The 17,122-nt window shown below is 44.3% G+C and overlaps 1 protein-coding gene across 3 annotated transcripts in view; it reads right to left on the bottom strand.

Moving 5' to 3' along the window:
• Window positions 1-17,122, bottom strand: part of LOC113981364 (protocadherin alpha-C2-like) — an 80,844-nt gene that overhangs the window by 46,558 nt on the left and 17,164 nt on the right. For 2 of the 3 annotated variants that reach the window (XM_027708716.1, XM_027708718.1), the window contains exon 1: window positions 1,479-3,995. The exons of the other annotated variant lie outside the window; for it this stretch is intronic. In XM_027708716.1, the coding sequence (XP_027564517.1) occupies window positions 1,479-3,995 (2,517 nt within the window). Of the gene's footprint in view, window positions 1-1,478; window positions 3,996-17,122 lie in introns of those variants that run through there. 3 annotated transcript variants of the gene reach the window in all.

Below are 17,122 nucleotides of genomic sequence, written 5' to 3'. Positions count from 1 at the left end.
GAAGCAATTTTTAGTTATTGTTTCTCTTTCCTGTTCCCCTTCCCCTCTGAAAATCAGATGTAGAGTGTATATTTTGCTTTTTGATTCTTCAGCATACATGCTTATAGAGCATGTCTCATATTCCCTCCTACATCAAACAGATTCCAGGAATTTTATTACACTCAGAAAAATTAAGGTAAAAAACTGTGCAAAAAGAAAAAATACTTCCTCCATGCCCTGTCACTGTGATTTATAGAAAAACACTGCATTAATTTTAAATGCATTAATGTTGAATGGATGATCATTACTCTAAAAGCATTTTTGTGGAAGACTTGCTAGACCTTCAGATTTGGGCATCTTTGCATAACTGAACAGTTGCAAAAGATGCTAAACACTTCATATGTGGATAAGTATAAAGAAATAAATAAATGAGCTCTATTTCCATGGCAAGAATACACAAGTCAGATTCCTTTCTATCCCACCAGTTATTTCCCTACCTTTCCCAGCTCTGCAGGCATAGCACACATTAATATATGAAGTGCCACAATTGTAGGGTACAAACAACACACAGTAATTGCAATATTTTCCTTTTGTGAACCAGAATTAGTCTCTCCTGTGAGTGCTTCTGAGTTCAGACCCAATATGTGCGGAAAGGAAACTGCACAGATCATGCAAACCACACACCAACTGCAGGCTGCCTGCACACCAGAACAAAGCAACCATTAATTCTTCACTGTGGGAAAACATTGCAAAGGTTAATACACAGCTGGTCAAACCATAGGTATTAAACAATTTTCAATAGCAAGCCAGCAGGTTGGAAGTTGTCCCTCTGTAACTTAATGATGGTAACTTGCTGTAAGTCTCTACAAAGATGTCACTGGGTTGTCACTGGCCAGAAAGCACAAAATGCAGCACTGAGTAGAACAAACATTACCAAAGGAGGGTCTGCAGTTTTCAGACAGATAAAACATGCCCATATTAGTAAGAAAAGCATATTATTGCAGTGATCTAAATTCAACGGCTTTGTTTAGGTATGAAATCAGCGAAGCAGCAAACATTTATAACTGCCATAATGTCACTTTTTGATTCCCAGGCTAATCACTGACTTTCACCATTTTGTTCCCGCAACATCAGTTTTAGCATTAAAACTTTAAGATCACATGTGTCACTCCCTAGCACTCTGGGGCAGCAGGCAATTTTAGATCTGTAAGAGAAAAGGGAAGGACGCAATACTTGGTACAGCATGTGCTGCAAAAATGAGGTGAATCTGAAACAACAGATGCATATACTGAACTTACCAACTGGACCCTAAAGGTCTCAGTATTTACCTAGAAACAAAATGCATTGCACAGATTAGATTCATTACAACCAAGTTTCATAGCTGGGTGTCAGTGAGCCCCAGAGGGAATATGCTCCATCTGAGTTTTCCATTTGGAACCTCTGCTTGAGTACAGACCTGCTCAGAGCACTGTGCAAATCATTTACCAGAGCAGCCTCACCTCATTAGGAGTAATGGAGTCATTTCTAAGTATGATCAGGTTTTGTGCACTCTGCCCACTTTGTCCTGTCAGATGCCTCTCAGTCATCACTGCAGAGGGACCAGTAGTTCCTGTTGGGCCACAGGTATTGTAAAACATGAAAGTGTCACTTCCTGATCCTGCAGTCAGACATGCCTTATAGCAGTAGGTCTTAGTGAGAGACCCATTGCCCCTCACTTCAATGAAATGGGGTTGTACTTTTAAACCTGGGGGCAGCCTAGCATCAATGTTGTTGTTGGCCTGCTTGTACAGTTCAGCAGGGCTCCGTTCTCTGACCCCACAGGACCCTGCACAGCAGGAGCTCCCATACAGACTGTATCTGTAGCACTTGATAATAGTAAGCCCAATGATTGTGAAAAGGAAAACGAAGGAGATGGCGCACAAAGCGATAATGAGATAAAGAGTCATCTCTGAGTAATTGCTCGGGCTTTTAAAGTGTCTTCTTCTATCAGGGATGATTTTGGAAACTCTGTCCACCACAGCAACAGTGATGGATACTGATGAGGACATTGGTGGCTCTCCATTGTCTCTGACCTCCACCGTCAGGTTAAAAGTAGGTGTGGTGTCCTCCCCCAGTTTGCGAGTAGTCCTAATCTCCCCAGTATGGAGCTCTATCCTGAACAAACCCGGATCTGAGGTTTGCACCAGGTAGAAGAACAACCAGGCATTTTGTCCTGAGTCTCCATCAATGGCTATAATTTTGGTTACCAAATATCCAGCGTATGCCGAGCGTGGGATCATCTCCAGGGCTGCTGAAGTGTTGGTTGAGGTAGGATACAGAATCTGTGGAGCATGGTCATTCTCATCCACCACGTAGATGTAGACAGTGACAGTGCTGCTCAGTCGTGGGCTCCCGGCATCCTGAGCCTGGACAACTACTTGGAATTCCCTTAGTGTCTCATAGTCAAAGGACCTGACAGCATACATGTTGCCACTATCAGATTTAATGGAGACATAGGAAGCAACAGGTAGCCCTTCAATCTCCCCATCTAGTAGAGAATAGGACACATAGGCATTTTCGGCGACATCTGGGTCAGTGGCTTTGATAGTGCACAGGAAGGCTCCAAGGGGGTTGTTCTCAGGGATGTAAACTGAGTACACAGGTTCCTCGAAGCGTGGAGGATTGTCATTGATGTCTGAGATTTCCACATGGATCACCTTCTGGGAGGACAGAGGGGGACTCCCAGAGTCAGTAGCCGTAACTGTGATGTTGTAGGCTGCTGCTTTCTCGTGGTCCAGTTTTCCCTGGGTGACTAAGGTGTAGGAGTTCTTGAAGGAGTTGAGTGCAAAGGGGAGGCCGGGGGGAATACGCAGGCTCACCTTCTTGTTCAGCCCTGAGTCCTGGTCAGTGACACTCATGAGAGCCACCACAGTTCCTGTCTTTGCATCCTCTGGCACTGGGCTGTATAGGGAGGTCAGTTCCACCTCAGGAACATTATCATTGGCATCCACAATATTGACCAGCACCTTGCAGTGCCCAGCCAGAGAGACAGGGCCCTGATCAGTGGCTTGTACATAGATCTCATAGGAGGATGCCTCCTCATAGTCCAAAGTGCCATTAACCCTCACCTCCCCTGAATGTGGGTCCACAGTAAAGAGCTGCCTCACCTTCTGTGGGGTGTAGCTGCCAAAGGAGTAGATCACATCCCCATTAGAGCCCTCATCAGGGTCTGAGGCATTGAGTTTGACCACCAGTGTGCCAGGCAGGGAGTTCTCCATGAGGCTCACGGTGTAGGTGGAGCGGTCAAAGGCAGGAGGGTTGTCATTGGTATCCACAACACGCACAGAGATCTGGGCCGTACCAGACTTGGGGGGGTCCCCACCATCCACAGCAGTGAGGACCAGCTGCTGCAGGGCACTCTGCTCCCGGTCCAGCGGCTCCTGCAGCACCAGCTCCAGGAGCTTGCTGCCACTCCGGAAACCTTTCAGGTCCAGGGCAAAGTGGCGGTTGGGGCTGAGCAGGTAGCTCTGCACAGAGTTGGTGCCCACATCAGGGTCCTGAGCACTCTCAATGTGGAAACGGGCGCCGGGCACGGCAGACTCACTGATCTCCAGCCGGTAATCCTGGCGGGGGAACCGCGGCGCGTTGTCATTGATGTCCAGCACTTCCACCTCCACGTTGTGCACCTCAATGGGCTGCTCGATGACCAGCTCCAGGCTTAGGAAGCAGGTGGGGCTCAGCTCGCACAGCGCCTCGCGGTCCATGCGCTCCCGCACCAGCAGTGCCCCGCGGCCCAGCTCCAGCTCCAGGTACTGCCGGCCGCTGCCCGAGGTGAGCCGCGCTCCCCTGGCCGCCAGCCGACGCGGATCCACGCCCAGGTCGCTCGCCACGCTGCCCACGAAGGCGCCGAGCGGCAGCTCCTCCCGCACCGAGTAGCGGAGCGGCCCGCCCGCCGCCCGCCCGGCGCACAGCCCCAGCAGCAGCAGCGGGCCCAGCACCGCCGCCCCGCCGCCGCTCCGCCGAGCCGCCGCCGCCATGGCCGGGGCGGGGAGGTGGGTGCGGGAGCCGTCGAACCCGGCCCCGGCCCGGCCTCACTCCCCGGCGCCGCCCGGCCGTCTCATGCAAGCGGCGAGCGGCAGCCGCCGGCCGGCCCCGGCCCCGCCGCCGCCCGGTCCATGCTCGCCGGCTGCCCGAAGCGCCGGCTCCGACCTCTCTCCCTCCGGCGGCTCCCAGGAGAAGGAGGAGGAGGAGGAAGGAGGAGGGACCGGGACTCGCCGGATCCGCTTTCTCCTGCTCCAGCTGCTGCGCGGGAGGAGGCGGGGGTGGACGCTAAGCCGCGGCTGGCGCCGGATCAGCACCTGGGCCGGGAACAGCGACACGGCGGGAGCCGCCCCGCGCCCCGCCCGGAGCCCGCGCGGCCGCCCCGCCGCGCCCACGTGTTGCGGCCCCGCCGAGCTCCGGGACCCCTCGGGGAGCCGGGACCCCTCCGTGAGTCGGTGGCCGCGGGCTCTCGCCGCTGAGCCGGGAGGGGCGCGGCTCCTGTGCCGCCCCCGCCGCTCCTCGTCTCCGCCCTGGCTTCGCTGCTGAAGCTTTGGGGGCGCGGGGGAGCTGCCAACCGCATTCACTTGTGGACCTGCTGCTGCTGCAGCGCTAAAGTACATCCGCTCGAGAGGGTTAAATCAGCGCAGGGCTCCGAAAAAAAAAAAGGGCCTCCAGCCAGGTCTGTGTGATGCTGCAGTAGGTTTGACGACCTCTTTCTTGCAGACCTGCCCCTCTCGGCTCCCTCGGAGATTCATCCTTGCTGCAGCACCATCCCCCTGCCCAACCTCTGTGGGCAACCCTGCGCTGCTTCCACCCTCCTCTGCTCGGCTGAGAGAATTCTGCAAGTCACACCCATGAGTTACGAGCTTTTAAGGTGAGCCTCAGTTTCTCATCCAATGCAATACACAGGCTCAAGGTGCAGCTGGAGAGAAGATGGAACATGATCTGTTTTCCAGTTGCACTTTTTTTCTCCTCTACCCTTGTGATGCAGGGCTGACAAAAACCAAAGTCATGAAATCAAACAAACTCAGCAGTGGGGGTGAGGGTGCTGCAGCTGCAATGAGTTATACCCAGATGCCAGCAAAGACAATAAACTCGAGCTTTCAGTCATACAACACCTTAGTCACTAGGCTGACAGATTTAAGGAGACAAATCATAAGATACAGTCCTTCAGGTGTACAACTATGTTGTACCTACTACCTAGTGCAGAAAACTGCTTCTGTACTAGTATTTACTTCCCTGATGGTTTTTTCCTTTCTTACCCCAAAAAGTCTTTTGGAACATCCAAAAACTCCTCTCTGGATTGGGATGGTCTATCCAGGGGAGGGGGAGACCCCAACATTCAGCTAAAACCTCTTTCATTGCCTTTTGTTGGCCTGGGCACCACTCACAATGGGGGATGATTTTTGAGAGCGCTACAAATCTCAAAAGTTTTTACTCTAACATATCTGATGCACAAACCCTGGAGCACAACTGCCCTAATTCTGACTCAGCACCACTTACAAACAGTCTATCAGCTTTCATCTGTGGCCACCAATACCAGAAGAGACAACATTAAAAGCAGGATTACCACATATTGGCTGATAGTTCCTTTACTTCTCAGCCCATTTTTGTGGCCCAAATATTTGTCCTCATATTAATTCTAATGTGGCCAGTATCCCAGTATCTCCAACTACTGCTGTCAGGCCACCTAACCCTGTTTATCTTTTTAAGTAGGATAAATGTAGGTCTGTGCAGACCAAGAAGGGCAGATAAAGATGCCAAGTGCCTAGAACACCTGGAAAACTGCCCATTTCAACCAGTTGTCAGGAGCCAAACACTTTAAAAAAAAATCAACTTCAATTTTTTTGGCTAGCTACCCACCTTCAAAACCACAATAGTCACAGATTCAGAACAAAATGCCTTGACAGTCTCACAAAGAAAACCAAACACCACTAACAACAAGAAAGCCCCACCCATCAAAAAACACAGCATGCTGCTAAAAGCTATAAAAGTAAAAGCTATAGCAGCTCTAACATACATGGACTTTGCAGCTGTGTATCAAACCAACTTGCAGTCATCACGTAAATCTGAAGCCCGGAGAGACACACCCTCAGTTTTCCTGACAAATTACAGTGATTTCATCCAGACAATCCACTGATCATCTCTGCCCCACACCTCCCAGGTGTACACCCACAAAGTCCTCTAAACAAAGATACAAAACAGCAATAAAGGCCCAAAAGCCAAAGCAATATTGGCAACTCCTCAGGCTCTGCCTTAAGGAAGATGTTGATAAGGACTCTCCAGGAAATGGACAATGCCCATGCTAAGAGGGGGTGGAAAAATAAAACTTTTCTTTGTAGGTAACAGCTTTCTAGTCACAAGCTGATTTTAGTCAGTGTGAGAATGAAACATCTAAAGGGGTTTAACACCAGCAAGGAATCTTTCACACTGTTTCTGAACCTCAATGAGTTACTTTTGATAGACATTCGGGCCCTGCTACAGTGTATTTCAGCAAGGAAGGGCTGGTGAACCCTCAAATCCTGTCCCACCTCGCTGTTTGCACATTCCCTTGCTTCATCTTTCCTTACATCCTATCTCTCAGTGCATAGCTAAGACTGTGCACATCCAAAGTTTTGCAAAACACCACAGAATGTAAAACTGAACAGAGATAATACACACATATTCCATAATATTTTCATTCCCATCCAACACATCCCTAAACCTCAGGTTCTTAGAAAAATTTTCTCCTGCTCTCAGAATTGCAAGATCTAGGGTTGTCTGGCCTTTTGCCTTTTTCTAAGTTTTATAGCACCAATAAAATAGTTACTCTGATATTCATTGTATATATTAATACTGTAGCTTGGCTTATTTACAGTAGCACTGTACAAATGTCACAGTCTTTCTCAAAATACTTGCTTTATGCAGTTTATGCTGACTACACAGTTTACAGGTGATATATTGAAATGTGTTCTGTTTTGATTAAATGTTTCCAAAGTCTCTTTAAATCCATATAAAATTCATCAATTGCCACAATAATTTTAGTTATTTCCATCAGCTTCATTGGTAATGCTGAGTCAGTTCTGCAGGCCATGACTTTTAATTCAGGAAAAACTCCCATTGAGAAAATACATTAGGATCTGGTCTGTAGTAATACTGATCTTTCTAGTGAAATACAAAAATTGAAACAGAGAAAAATATAATTTCTGTTTCAGTTGAACTGAGGCTTAGGAGCCTCCTAGTTTTCTTTTTCCCAGAGTTTTGTTTTTCAGGAATTTCTTGAAATTTCATCTAATTCAAATTTTGAAACACCTTCAAATCTCACTAAAGACAAATGTACCCGGCGAGTTCAGAACAATGCACACAAGCAAGAGAATCAGAATTCATCCCTGCAGCAAAACCAGCTGATAAACCTGATAACCCCTGAAGTGATTGGATACTGCCTGTTTGCAGTATCTATATACACAAGCCTCTGAGCTTTGCTGACATTCAAAAACTGCACCACTTTAATTGGCTTAGCTAAATTAAATGGCACAAGAACAAACATACGGGTGGGGCAAAGAATACACTGATTTTATCAAGTCCTGCACAAGAAAATTAAGCACTTCTCAAGACAGCAATACATTGATACATATCTATGTAGTAATATAAACTATTTTAGAATGAAAAGTCCTCACATTCATGTGCAAGTCTTCCTTGAAACAGGTCTACATAGAGATAAGCCTGAATTAGCAGCAGTCTAATGCAGTGCTGCAGAAATATTTCTGCGTGCACATATTTCTCTTCATAGTGCTACAATTATACATAGATTGTTCTGTAGGTATTTAGGCCCTCGAGAACGGGGGCCATTTCAAATCACACTTGTAAAAGTAGTATTTTTCTGTAACAAGAATCACATAAATTTGCTTGGGCAGCACTAAATCTCTGTTAAATTTGCTTCATTGCAGAACACTGTGCAAAGTCCCTCCTCTGGCTAATTCTGAGTGTCACACAGAAAAAGGAGAGAGAAAGATACACTAGAAAACAGGGAGATGTTAAAATACAACGTGTAAAGTGAGGTACTCCAAGGTATTTTGACATGTACTTCTTTGTAAATAATTTCACCTTCAGTAACTCATATCCCTTTACCACCAGATTCAGTGACTCAGTGCAATGATGTAGCTCCTTTCTGCACTGGTGGGAAGACACCAGCTCCGAGCACTGGGCTCTACAGATTTCTGCATGTACCTGTCAGCACATAGATTATTAGCAGCAATGAGATTGCTTGAATATGTATAAATGCACACACAATTTCTGCCCACTGATACAACTCTGTGCAAAAAATACGGAGACAAGTCCACAGAATCCATATAGTTTAGCCATTAACAAACAGCTAAGTGGTGTCATTCTGCAGAAAAAACTAGATTTTCTCTAAATGCCCGCTTGTATGTGGTGCCTGCAATTTGTCTGCCTTACTCAGAATTAAATCAAGACCAGAGAAAGGAACATCCATCAGTCACAGGCCAGATTATATCAACCAAAGTGGAAAACAATATTGATAAATTGTAAGGGAATGAGAGGTTGGGGAGTTTCTTATATAAAGTTGGTTTGGGGTTTTTTTCCAGTGACATGGGCAACTGTAGCACCATCTTCTAGCCCAAAGGTATTAATGAGACCTATGCGAAAAAACATTTTGATATTTTCAGGGGACACTCACACTTCTTCTTCAGTCCAACCCCACCTTTCACTTCATATTTTTGGGATTCCTACAATCTCCTGCACTCTACTTACTGCAGTCAGGTCCCTCCTCCACTGTTCTCTGAAGGAGACTATGTACAAAATGTTTTCTGGTGACTTTCCATGTCTCAAGCACTCTCTGATCAGGAAGATACTGCCTAGCATAAGGCAATGGAAAGGCAGGAGTGAGAAGGATTCATACCCTACAGTGTCTCCCTGCCTGACAAGCCTCCATCAGTCCCAATTTAGCAATCTGAGCTCAGAGATCCCAAAATACGAGAGAGTAGGTTCTGCAGTCAGACAGTCTGGACAGAGCCACTGAGAAACCCCTAAACAGAGCTCTGCAGTTAAACCAGATTTCTTTCAGTGTATGGTCTGCATTCTCCAGATGGAATTTCCTGGTGACGTGGGATTCCCACTTTTCCTAAAAATACTGCAAAATGCCTCCCTGAGGCAACGTAAACTACTTGTTTCTATGCTCAAATTCTTTGCTCCTCTGTTCAAATCATCTTCCACACTTGAATTACTTGCTGACAAGTCATCTTTTCATTTGGAACCTGCCCCTCCCATGTTTGAAATAGATAGGTCCTATGCCAAATTGCTCAGTTGGATTGGCTCTGCTCTTTCATGTCTCTCCTTAAATCCATTTTCCCCATTGGTCTGACTCTAACTGGTGAGAATTTCTTTTTCTATCACAAGCATCTGAAGCCAGGCTATTTAAAACATTGCTGTTATGGGAACCAAGGCTGTTAAACAGCCAGAAAAAATCCTATTTGTATTTAGGTCACAATTTCTTTGCAGTAGCATATTTGCTTGTTCTAGAAAATGGCATGTAAAGAAAAAGAAGTGGTGGGTTGGGGTATGGAGAGGGATTGGTGCTATAAATCTGAGTTCAGATAAACCACAAAGATAAACAGAAAAAAAATTTCTTTTATTCTCTTAGTCACCAGACTACATTCAATTATTTCTCACTTCTAGTCTAAAATTTAAGGCTGGATATCTCTGACTCATTCTGTTTGTCTTCTGCTATATTTTTCTGATGACTTAAAAATCCTTTCAGTAATTTATTGCCCATATCACATATTGTGCTGTTCTAAATGGAAGGACATTAACAACTTGGACACTGACAGAATAACTTTCACCTTTCTAAGGTCACCACAAAGCCTGTAAGTGCTACTTCTACTGCTTAATATTTTCTTGAAGGTTTTGGTTGGTGTCTTTTCCTTTATCTCTCTTTAGAGCCACAGTCTTTACCACACTTCCATGCAGGCTGTGATTCTTCAGCTCAAGCAATCACCACTAAATTTCAGCTCAGTGAACAGCTGTAAGTCACATTGTAGTCAAACAAATCTCTTCCAAATGATTAAAATTTAATTTGTTTCTCAGCTCTGACTACTTTGTCTCCCTGTAGTTACATTCATGGGTGTTCCACACCCCTCTTTAGAGTTTGAGAACTGGGATAAGGTGACAAGGCAGCTCTGACCCTCTTGAAACTGTATCTGGACGTTTAACTGGGTATGTACATATGAATTTGTAAGTGAACATGAGCAATTGCCCAGAAATGAAGACTCAATTTAGTTTTCTGGTTTAAGCAGTTCTAACTCCTGTCCTCAACTCCCTAGAAAATGCCTTAATCATAGGCCACTGGATGTCCTCTGCCTCCTTATTTAAACAAGACAAAAGCTTGTGCCATTTTAGATCAGACAACAACAATATAACAAGTATCATTCTGTATCCTAGGACACGAGGTACTCACTTGGAAAGGACGAGGAGACGGTAGAAACCTGTTTATGCTTCAAGAAGTTTAATTAACTTTATACTAACCCACCCTGGGATATAATCCACAGTAGAACTAGTTCCAGTGGTTTATAACTTTTATGTTACTGCTTATACCCACACATCCGTGTTTGTTAGTGATGCTAAACCCTTTTCACAGCAAGAGTTCTCCCATTTCACACTCATTTTGCCAGCATCTGATGACAACATATCATAGAATATGCACAACCAGTATCACTGCGTGTGCAATAACACCTCTTACTCTTTGCTGGGATTTTAATATTTTTTTTAATATGGAAATGTTGAGCTCTATGGTTACAATGTAATTTTACTTGTGTCATCTTTTCCCTCTTTTTTAAAAAAATAATTATTAGTCAGATAGTACATGACCTGATTTTTTGAGAGCCCCATTCATACCCGTACATCAAGCATTTCTTACATTCTATTCTCATGTTCAGGAATATTAGTATCTTGTTAACTTTACACTTCCTCTGAGAAGATCTCAAATCTGAAGGGTCTATTTCCTACCTCTTTCTCTTAAAACCAATTATTCTGGAAGATTTTCTAGCTCATCCAATGACATTCATATATCTGCCAATAAGTCATATTCCCAAGAAACAGACACATTCTGGCATTAAGGTACTTCACAGATTGCTTTATTTATCCCATTAAACAAGATCTTCTACTAGACTGGGATGGTTCCACCAGTTCAAATCTTTACTAATGGCTCTTGAGCTCTCCTAAATGGACATCCAAATGGTCTTGGTGGCTCTAAATCTGCCACTGTTTTCTTATACATGATCTGACTCTTAAAGCAATTCTTTTTTCCCCCTATCTATTCTTTCTTAATTATTTGTTCCATATATTTTTCTCTATTATTAAGCACAGCCTAACTTCAGCTTCCCATCTTCTATTTATACTATCTATTTTTTTCATTTTGGTTTCTATGCTTTTCTCCATCTTGTCTTTTTCCACTGAATATTCTCCCCTTTCCTTTCCATCTTCTACCTCTAGCACATTCAGTCATTTTCTACTCCATTTTCAGTCAGTCCTCCTACCTCTTTCACTTTTGCTTGAGTCATCCATTCACTTTCTCCCTTTATGTTGATTTTCCATATTTCTTTCCCCTCAGCATTCTAGCACCTTTGCATTTGTCCTTCTGGATAGACAAGAAACAGACTGTGTTCCTAAATGATGCTGATAAAGTATGCTGTTGTCTCCTTTTCCCTTCATTTTTGTCTACAAAATTCAGATAAAGTAGGAAGCTAAGCAACAAACAGTGGCACAGAACCAATGGAAATGGAGATCCAGGTACAAAAATAGAGGGTGAGAATCAAAAGTACAGGCAAGGAGTAATATGAGGAACAGTCACCTTCTTCACTGCTGAGAAGGACTAAAGGCATTTTCTTTAGAGCCTCTCAGTGCCTCTCCTTAAGAGGCAAAAGAGGTCAGGTTTGCATTATAGAAGACTATACAAGTACCCAAGTATTCCCTCTCTTGAAAACACATCCTGACTTATATCTGTCAGTTTTATTTCTGCTCCCTGCTTACTCCAAAGTGCCTTTCAGAAGTTAAACCACCCAAACCTGAATTTGCCTGCTTTGGATCTAACGAGGAGCTGGCAATCCTGCAGGTTTGGAATCACACTGTTTAAATGATGACCTGAGTTTGCCTTTGAGTCTGTTAAAAGTATTAACTGTCAATGCCTTCACACCTTGTGCTGGATCAGATTTTGCTTTTAGGGAGGTTGGTGTTTTGTCCTCCTTCATTTGCACTTTTCTTTCTTGCCCTCCTGCTCCCCTAATGACTTTTGAAGGTTTGTTATATTTCCTAATAGCATCTCCATAAATTCTCTTAATCCACGAAAGGACAAATTACAAAATGACAAATTCAAGTCATAAAAGCATATCTTATGCTTTGGTTTCAATGCTTAATTTATGGAGCCCTGTATCTGGGCAATCACAGTCAGTTCAGGGCCACAAAACTGCACAAAAAGACATGGTGAAAATCTCCTTTTTTCAGCAGAGTTGCCCTGCTAAGGCACTTAACAGGATTACCCCTTGAAGGGAATGGTTAACTCATGCTTTACTCAAAGATACTTTCAGTGCAACTTTCTTTTACAAGCCTGCCTAATCCATTCTTAGCATACCTTCAAGTTATCCAAAATGTTGCAGACCTTTCACTGACTAAAAACAAACAAACAAACAAAACCCCAAACCCAAAACCAAAACAAACAAAAATGAAACACCCTCCAAACCAAACCACAAACAAAAACAAAGCAAAAACAAATGAAAACAAAACCAAACAAAACTTTAAACCAAACCAAACCAAACCAAAGAAACCCAAAAAACAAAACAGAGAGAGACAAGAGACAGAACTGCGACTCACCTGTCTCACACCTGCTACCACTCTCCTTCCTGGTATTTTCAAAACACCAGCTGAAGCAGGCATTAATCTATTAACCTATAACTGGGCTGCTAAATTCAAGTGCATTTTCTCCACAAAGCAGACCAGTGTGCAACTTTAGTCCCGTGTGACAACTAAAATGTAGCTTAAAGTGTTTTGTGTTTATTCCCTCTGCAGGAGTGCATTCCACTATACATTCACCACACTGCCTGCTGCCATTCCAGACAGCCCAAAACACAAGAAGAAAGCAAAGATGCACAACTGGAAAATGAATAGATCATCCAGTGATTACAGCTAAGCTGTCTTCACACTGCTCTAAATTCTTTCCAGCAGCTGAGTCACAGTTCTGTCCTTTCTTTCTCCATCACACATAGAATCATAGAACAGTTTGGGTTTGAAAGGACCTTAAAGAACATCTCATTGCAACCCCCTGCCATGGGCAGGGACACCTTCCACTATCCCAGGTTGCTCCAAGCCCCGTCCAACCTGGCCTTGGACACTTCCAGGGATGGGGCAGCCACAGCTTCTCTGGGCAACCTGTGCCAGGGCCTCCCCACCCTCACAGGGAAGAATTTCTTCCTACTCTCTCCACACCTCTACTCCAAAGCTGTATGGGAGGATCTCTCTGAGCTACAAGGGTCTGTTCCAAACCACCAAGATGTTCTTACACAGCAGCAAGCTACAACTGGCTCCTGAAGCTAAATATGTAAAGCAGCACATAAAAGATGGTCAGATTTTCTCAATTTAAAATCAGACCCAAAATGCTCTTGTACTGAGTTGTACAGAGCTGCCCTAAATTTCTCAAATTAACAGAGCAAGTTCTACTTAATCAGAGTTAAAAGAGTAGTAATGACTTCCTTTTTCAAGGTTATACTTCAGAATTAACTGCTTAATTGCTCTTTTCTTGATGTTGGATAAAGTCAATTTCAAATTTGCAAGGAAATTAAATAATTAGATCTATGCTTTTAAAAATATAGAAGTGAAGCAAATCATCACCTCTACCTCTGGCTGGTGCACTCAGACACGAGTCCCATGCTTTCTGCAGCCAGAGGCTGAGTCAGAGAAGGCAGAACTGTCTAGATATCATGGAAATTCCTTGCTGTAGAATGGATGAGCAACCAAAGGAACAATAAAGGTGTTGCTCTGGCCTTCCAGAGTTCACCACCAAAACCATAGGTTGAGTACAGGTTGTATTCATCACACCTGCCATGACAGAGAAGCCACATGATGGGGTGGAATGAACCTCTGCATGTCTGGTTCCAGCCTTTCACAGTGGTGTCAGGATCAGCCTTTGTTTAGACTTGCAATTCTCTATATGGTGGGGAGGAAGAAACTTGACCCCAAGGACAAATAGAGTCATAGAACATCTTGAGTTGGAAGGGACCCACAAGGATCATTCAGTCCAACTCCTGGCCCTGCACAGGACATCCCAACAATCCCACCCTGTCCCTGAAAGCGTTGTCCAAACACTCCTGGAGCTCTGGCAGCCTTGGGGCCCTGCTCACCCAACCAGCCTCTGGGGGAAGAACCTTTTCCTGAGATCCAACCTAAACCTCCCCTGGCACAGTTCCAGCCATTCCTCTGGGTCCTGTCACTGGTCACAGAGAGCAGAGATCAGAGCCTGTCCCTCTGCTGCCCCTCATGAGGAAGTTGTAACCGCTGTAAGGTCTCCCCTCAGTCTCCTCTTCCCCTCTTTCCTCCTCTTGAGGAAAATCTCCATCACAGAATCTACACAGCTTTTAGCACAAATCTGAAAGACTTTGCTCAGCAATCTGGGCAAATACCCAACAACCCTCTACTCTTACCCCCCCTGCAGTTGCATTTTTGGCTGCAGGTCTTTGCTGCAGTTCTGATACAAGTGCCATGTCTCCAGTACCCAGACAGAAAACTAAACCCCTGCAACTATTTTAAAGAGCAGCTGAGAGCCATAAAGGAAGCAGGAGGGGATTAAAGCACAGGCCCCACAAAACATACTGAATCTGTGAGGATTTTTTAATAGGACCAGTATGCTGCTCCACAGCTTTCTGTATTTCACGTGCCTGCACGGGAATGGCTGAGCAAGGAAAGTAGGGCAGGAAAATATTTCATTTTGTTTGCTAATTCTCAGCAGGCATTTCTGAGCTTAGAAGATTTTGACTTCAAATCCTATTACAAAAATCCTTTGGCCCAAACTCTGCTGTTCTTGGACTATTTTTAGCCTATAACCACATATATGATGGGCAAAATGTTAATACTGCAGATTCTGCTGATATTAACTGACCTCAGGACACGTCCCATTGATTTCCTTACTCAGCAGAACCAGGAGCAGCATTTGACCCTGACTTACACTCTCTGCTAATGATTTTGTTTTATATTTATGTTTCTCTTCAGGGTCCTGGCACACAGTGGGATTCCACACCCTCCTCCCTCCCAACTCTATCCTAAATAGATATGCAAAAGCTTGTTCTATTTTCCTCTGTTGACTTGGAATCTATGTTCCAGCCATCTTATACCCTTTGTACTTCTACAATCTCAGTCATATTTAATAAGGTTATCACATCAGCACAGAGAACTGGATTCCAACTGTGCACTTACCAGTAGTACCCAATAACGTGCCAAAATAATCTGACAATAATTCTGTGCAAAAATAAATAAATAAATAAAAGCAAAAATTTAGCTTTCCCATTTCTTGTGAATACTTTATCAATAGTTTGAGTTCACTACCTGTAACTAATCTGAGTTTTTCCTGTCTGTAATCCATGGCATTTTGCTTGCACCCATTTATTTTCTTTCCTTTCAAATGCAGAGATTTGAAAAAAAAATATTTACAATTATTATATAAAGATAGTGTGACTAAGTGTATGTACATGTGAAAGTACACAAAGAAAACACAAAATAAGGAATAACAGGAAAATTATGCATTAATTATTACAGAGGAGCCTACATGGAGTTTTAATCCAAATGAATACAGGGCAACAAAATGACCTAAAATAAGTTTTCAAGAAGATGGAGAAGAAAACTGGAGCCTTAAAATGCGCAACAGGGGAATACTAGAGAACTGGGAAATTAAAGAATTTTACCCCAGACTTATAAAGGGGTGAGACAAAACGATGCAACCTGTTCCTTAAGGGAATCAATGGCAAATCCCAGATCAGTCAATTGTCACCACTGAATGAGACTGTGAGCCATGACAGCCAATGTCCCCTTTCTTCTGCATTGCACACAAGTGATCCTGGTCACCATCAGGCCCACGAGCAGATGCTTGGGATTATGTAGGTGTGAGTGTGCAAAATCACTGAAAAATGAGTGGGATTGGGAAACTTCAGAGATTTTGCAGAAGAAAAATCACTTTTCGCTGCCACAAGACCTTACGTTCAGTTCTGTTATATTAATTTCCTACATAACAATTCCAGATTCTTCTGTGTGAGACTGAATTTGCACACAAGGTCAGACTGTGAGAGAGTTCAGTGTGAAAGGATGAGACTCAGCAACAGCCAGAAGATGCTGTGAGAAACCAACAAAACCACAGAAAACACTGTGTGGAAGGGCCCAGAGAAGAACAAGCAGCCATAATTTTCACAACCCAGAGAGACTTTAAGAAAGGGATGGAGGCACAGCTGTATTAACTCTCTGCTCCAAGTCCACTTCCCCACTTGCATACTGACATCAGCACCAGCTCCTTCTCCCTTTTTCACAGTTCCTCACTCTCTAGCACTCACTGCTGCTGTTGCTGCTGGAGAACAGGACTGGCTCCAGGCAGCTGGAGAGGTTGCAAGGAGCAGAGCAGGAGGGAGATGAGATGGGAACAGTCAGCAGCATCTCTCAACTCATTCCCTGGGTGGGAACAGCAGCAGGGAATGAGGGAGTGGCAAGCAGACCTTAGGAAATACAAGAACTGTAATGTCACATACAATATTAAAAAAGAGCTTGGCAGCAAGGCATGAAAAATATCCTGTGTGGCACAGGCTGACAGGCACATCTTGGGGTGAAACAGTGGCCAAGGTATTAAGAAGATGACAGAAAGCCACCGGCCACAGCTGCCCAGCTCGGGACCTGTATCCCCAGCACTGCTGAGACAGCTCTGTCACATTCATCAGTCCAACAAATTCACCTCTGATTCACAGCACATAAGAGTATCTTAGAGTACCTGAAAGGGGAAGCAAAGAAAAGGGAAGATTCTATATATGAGGTCGGGTAGATTATGACCTGAAGCCCAGAGGAAGGCCTGAGAAGCAAAGGCTCTCATGCAGTAACAAGAAGGTAAAAA

Source organism: Neopelma chrysocephalum, unplaced genomic scaffold (assembly GCF_003984885.1).
Source record: "Neopelma chrysocephalum unplaced genomic scaffold, ASM398488v2 Primary Assembly neopelma1_96505, whole genome shotgun sequence".
NCBI lineage: Eukaryota > Metazoa > Chordata > Aves > Passeriformes > Pipridae > Neopelma > Neopelma chrysocephalum.
Note: the sequence above shows the minus strand (reverse complement) of the source record. Positions and strands in the feature narration are given on the sequence as shown.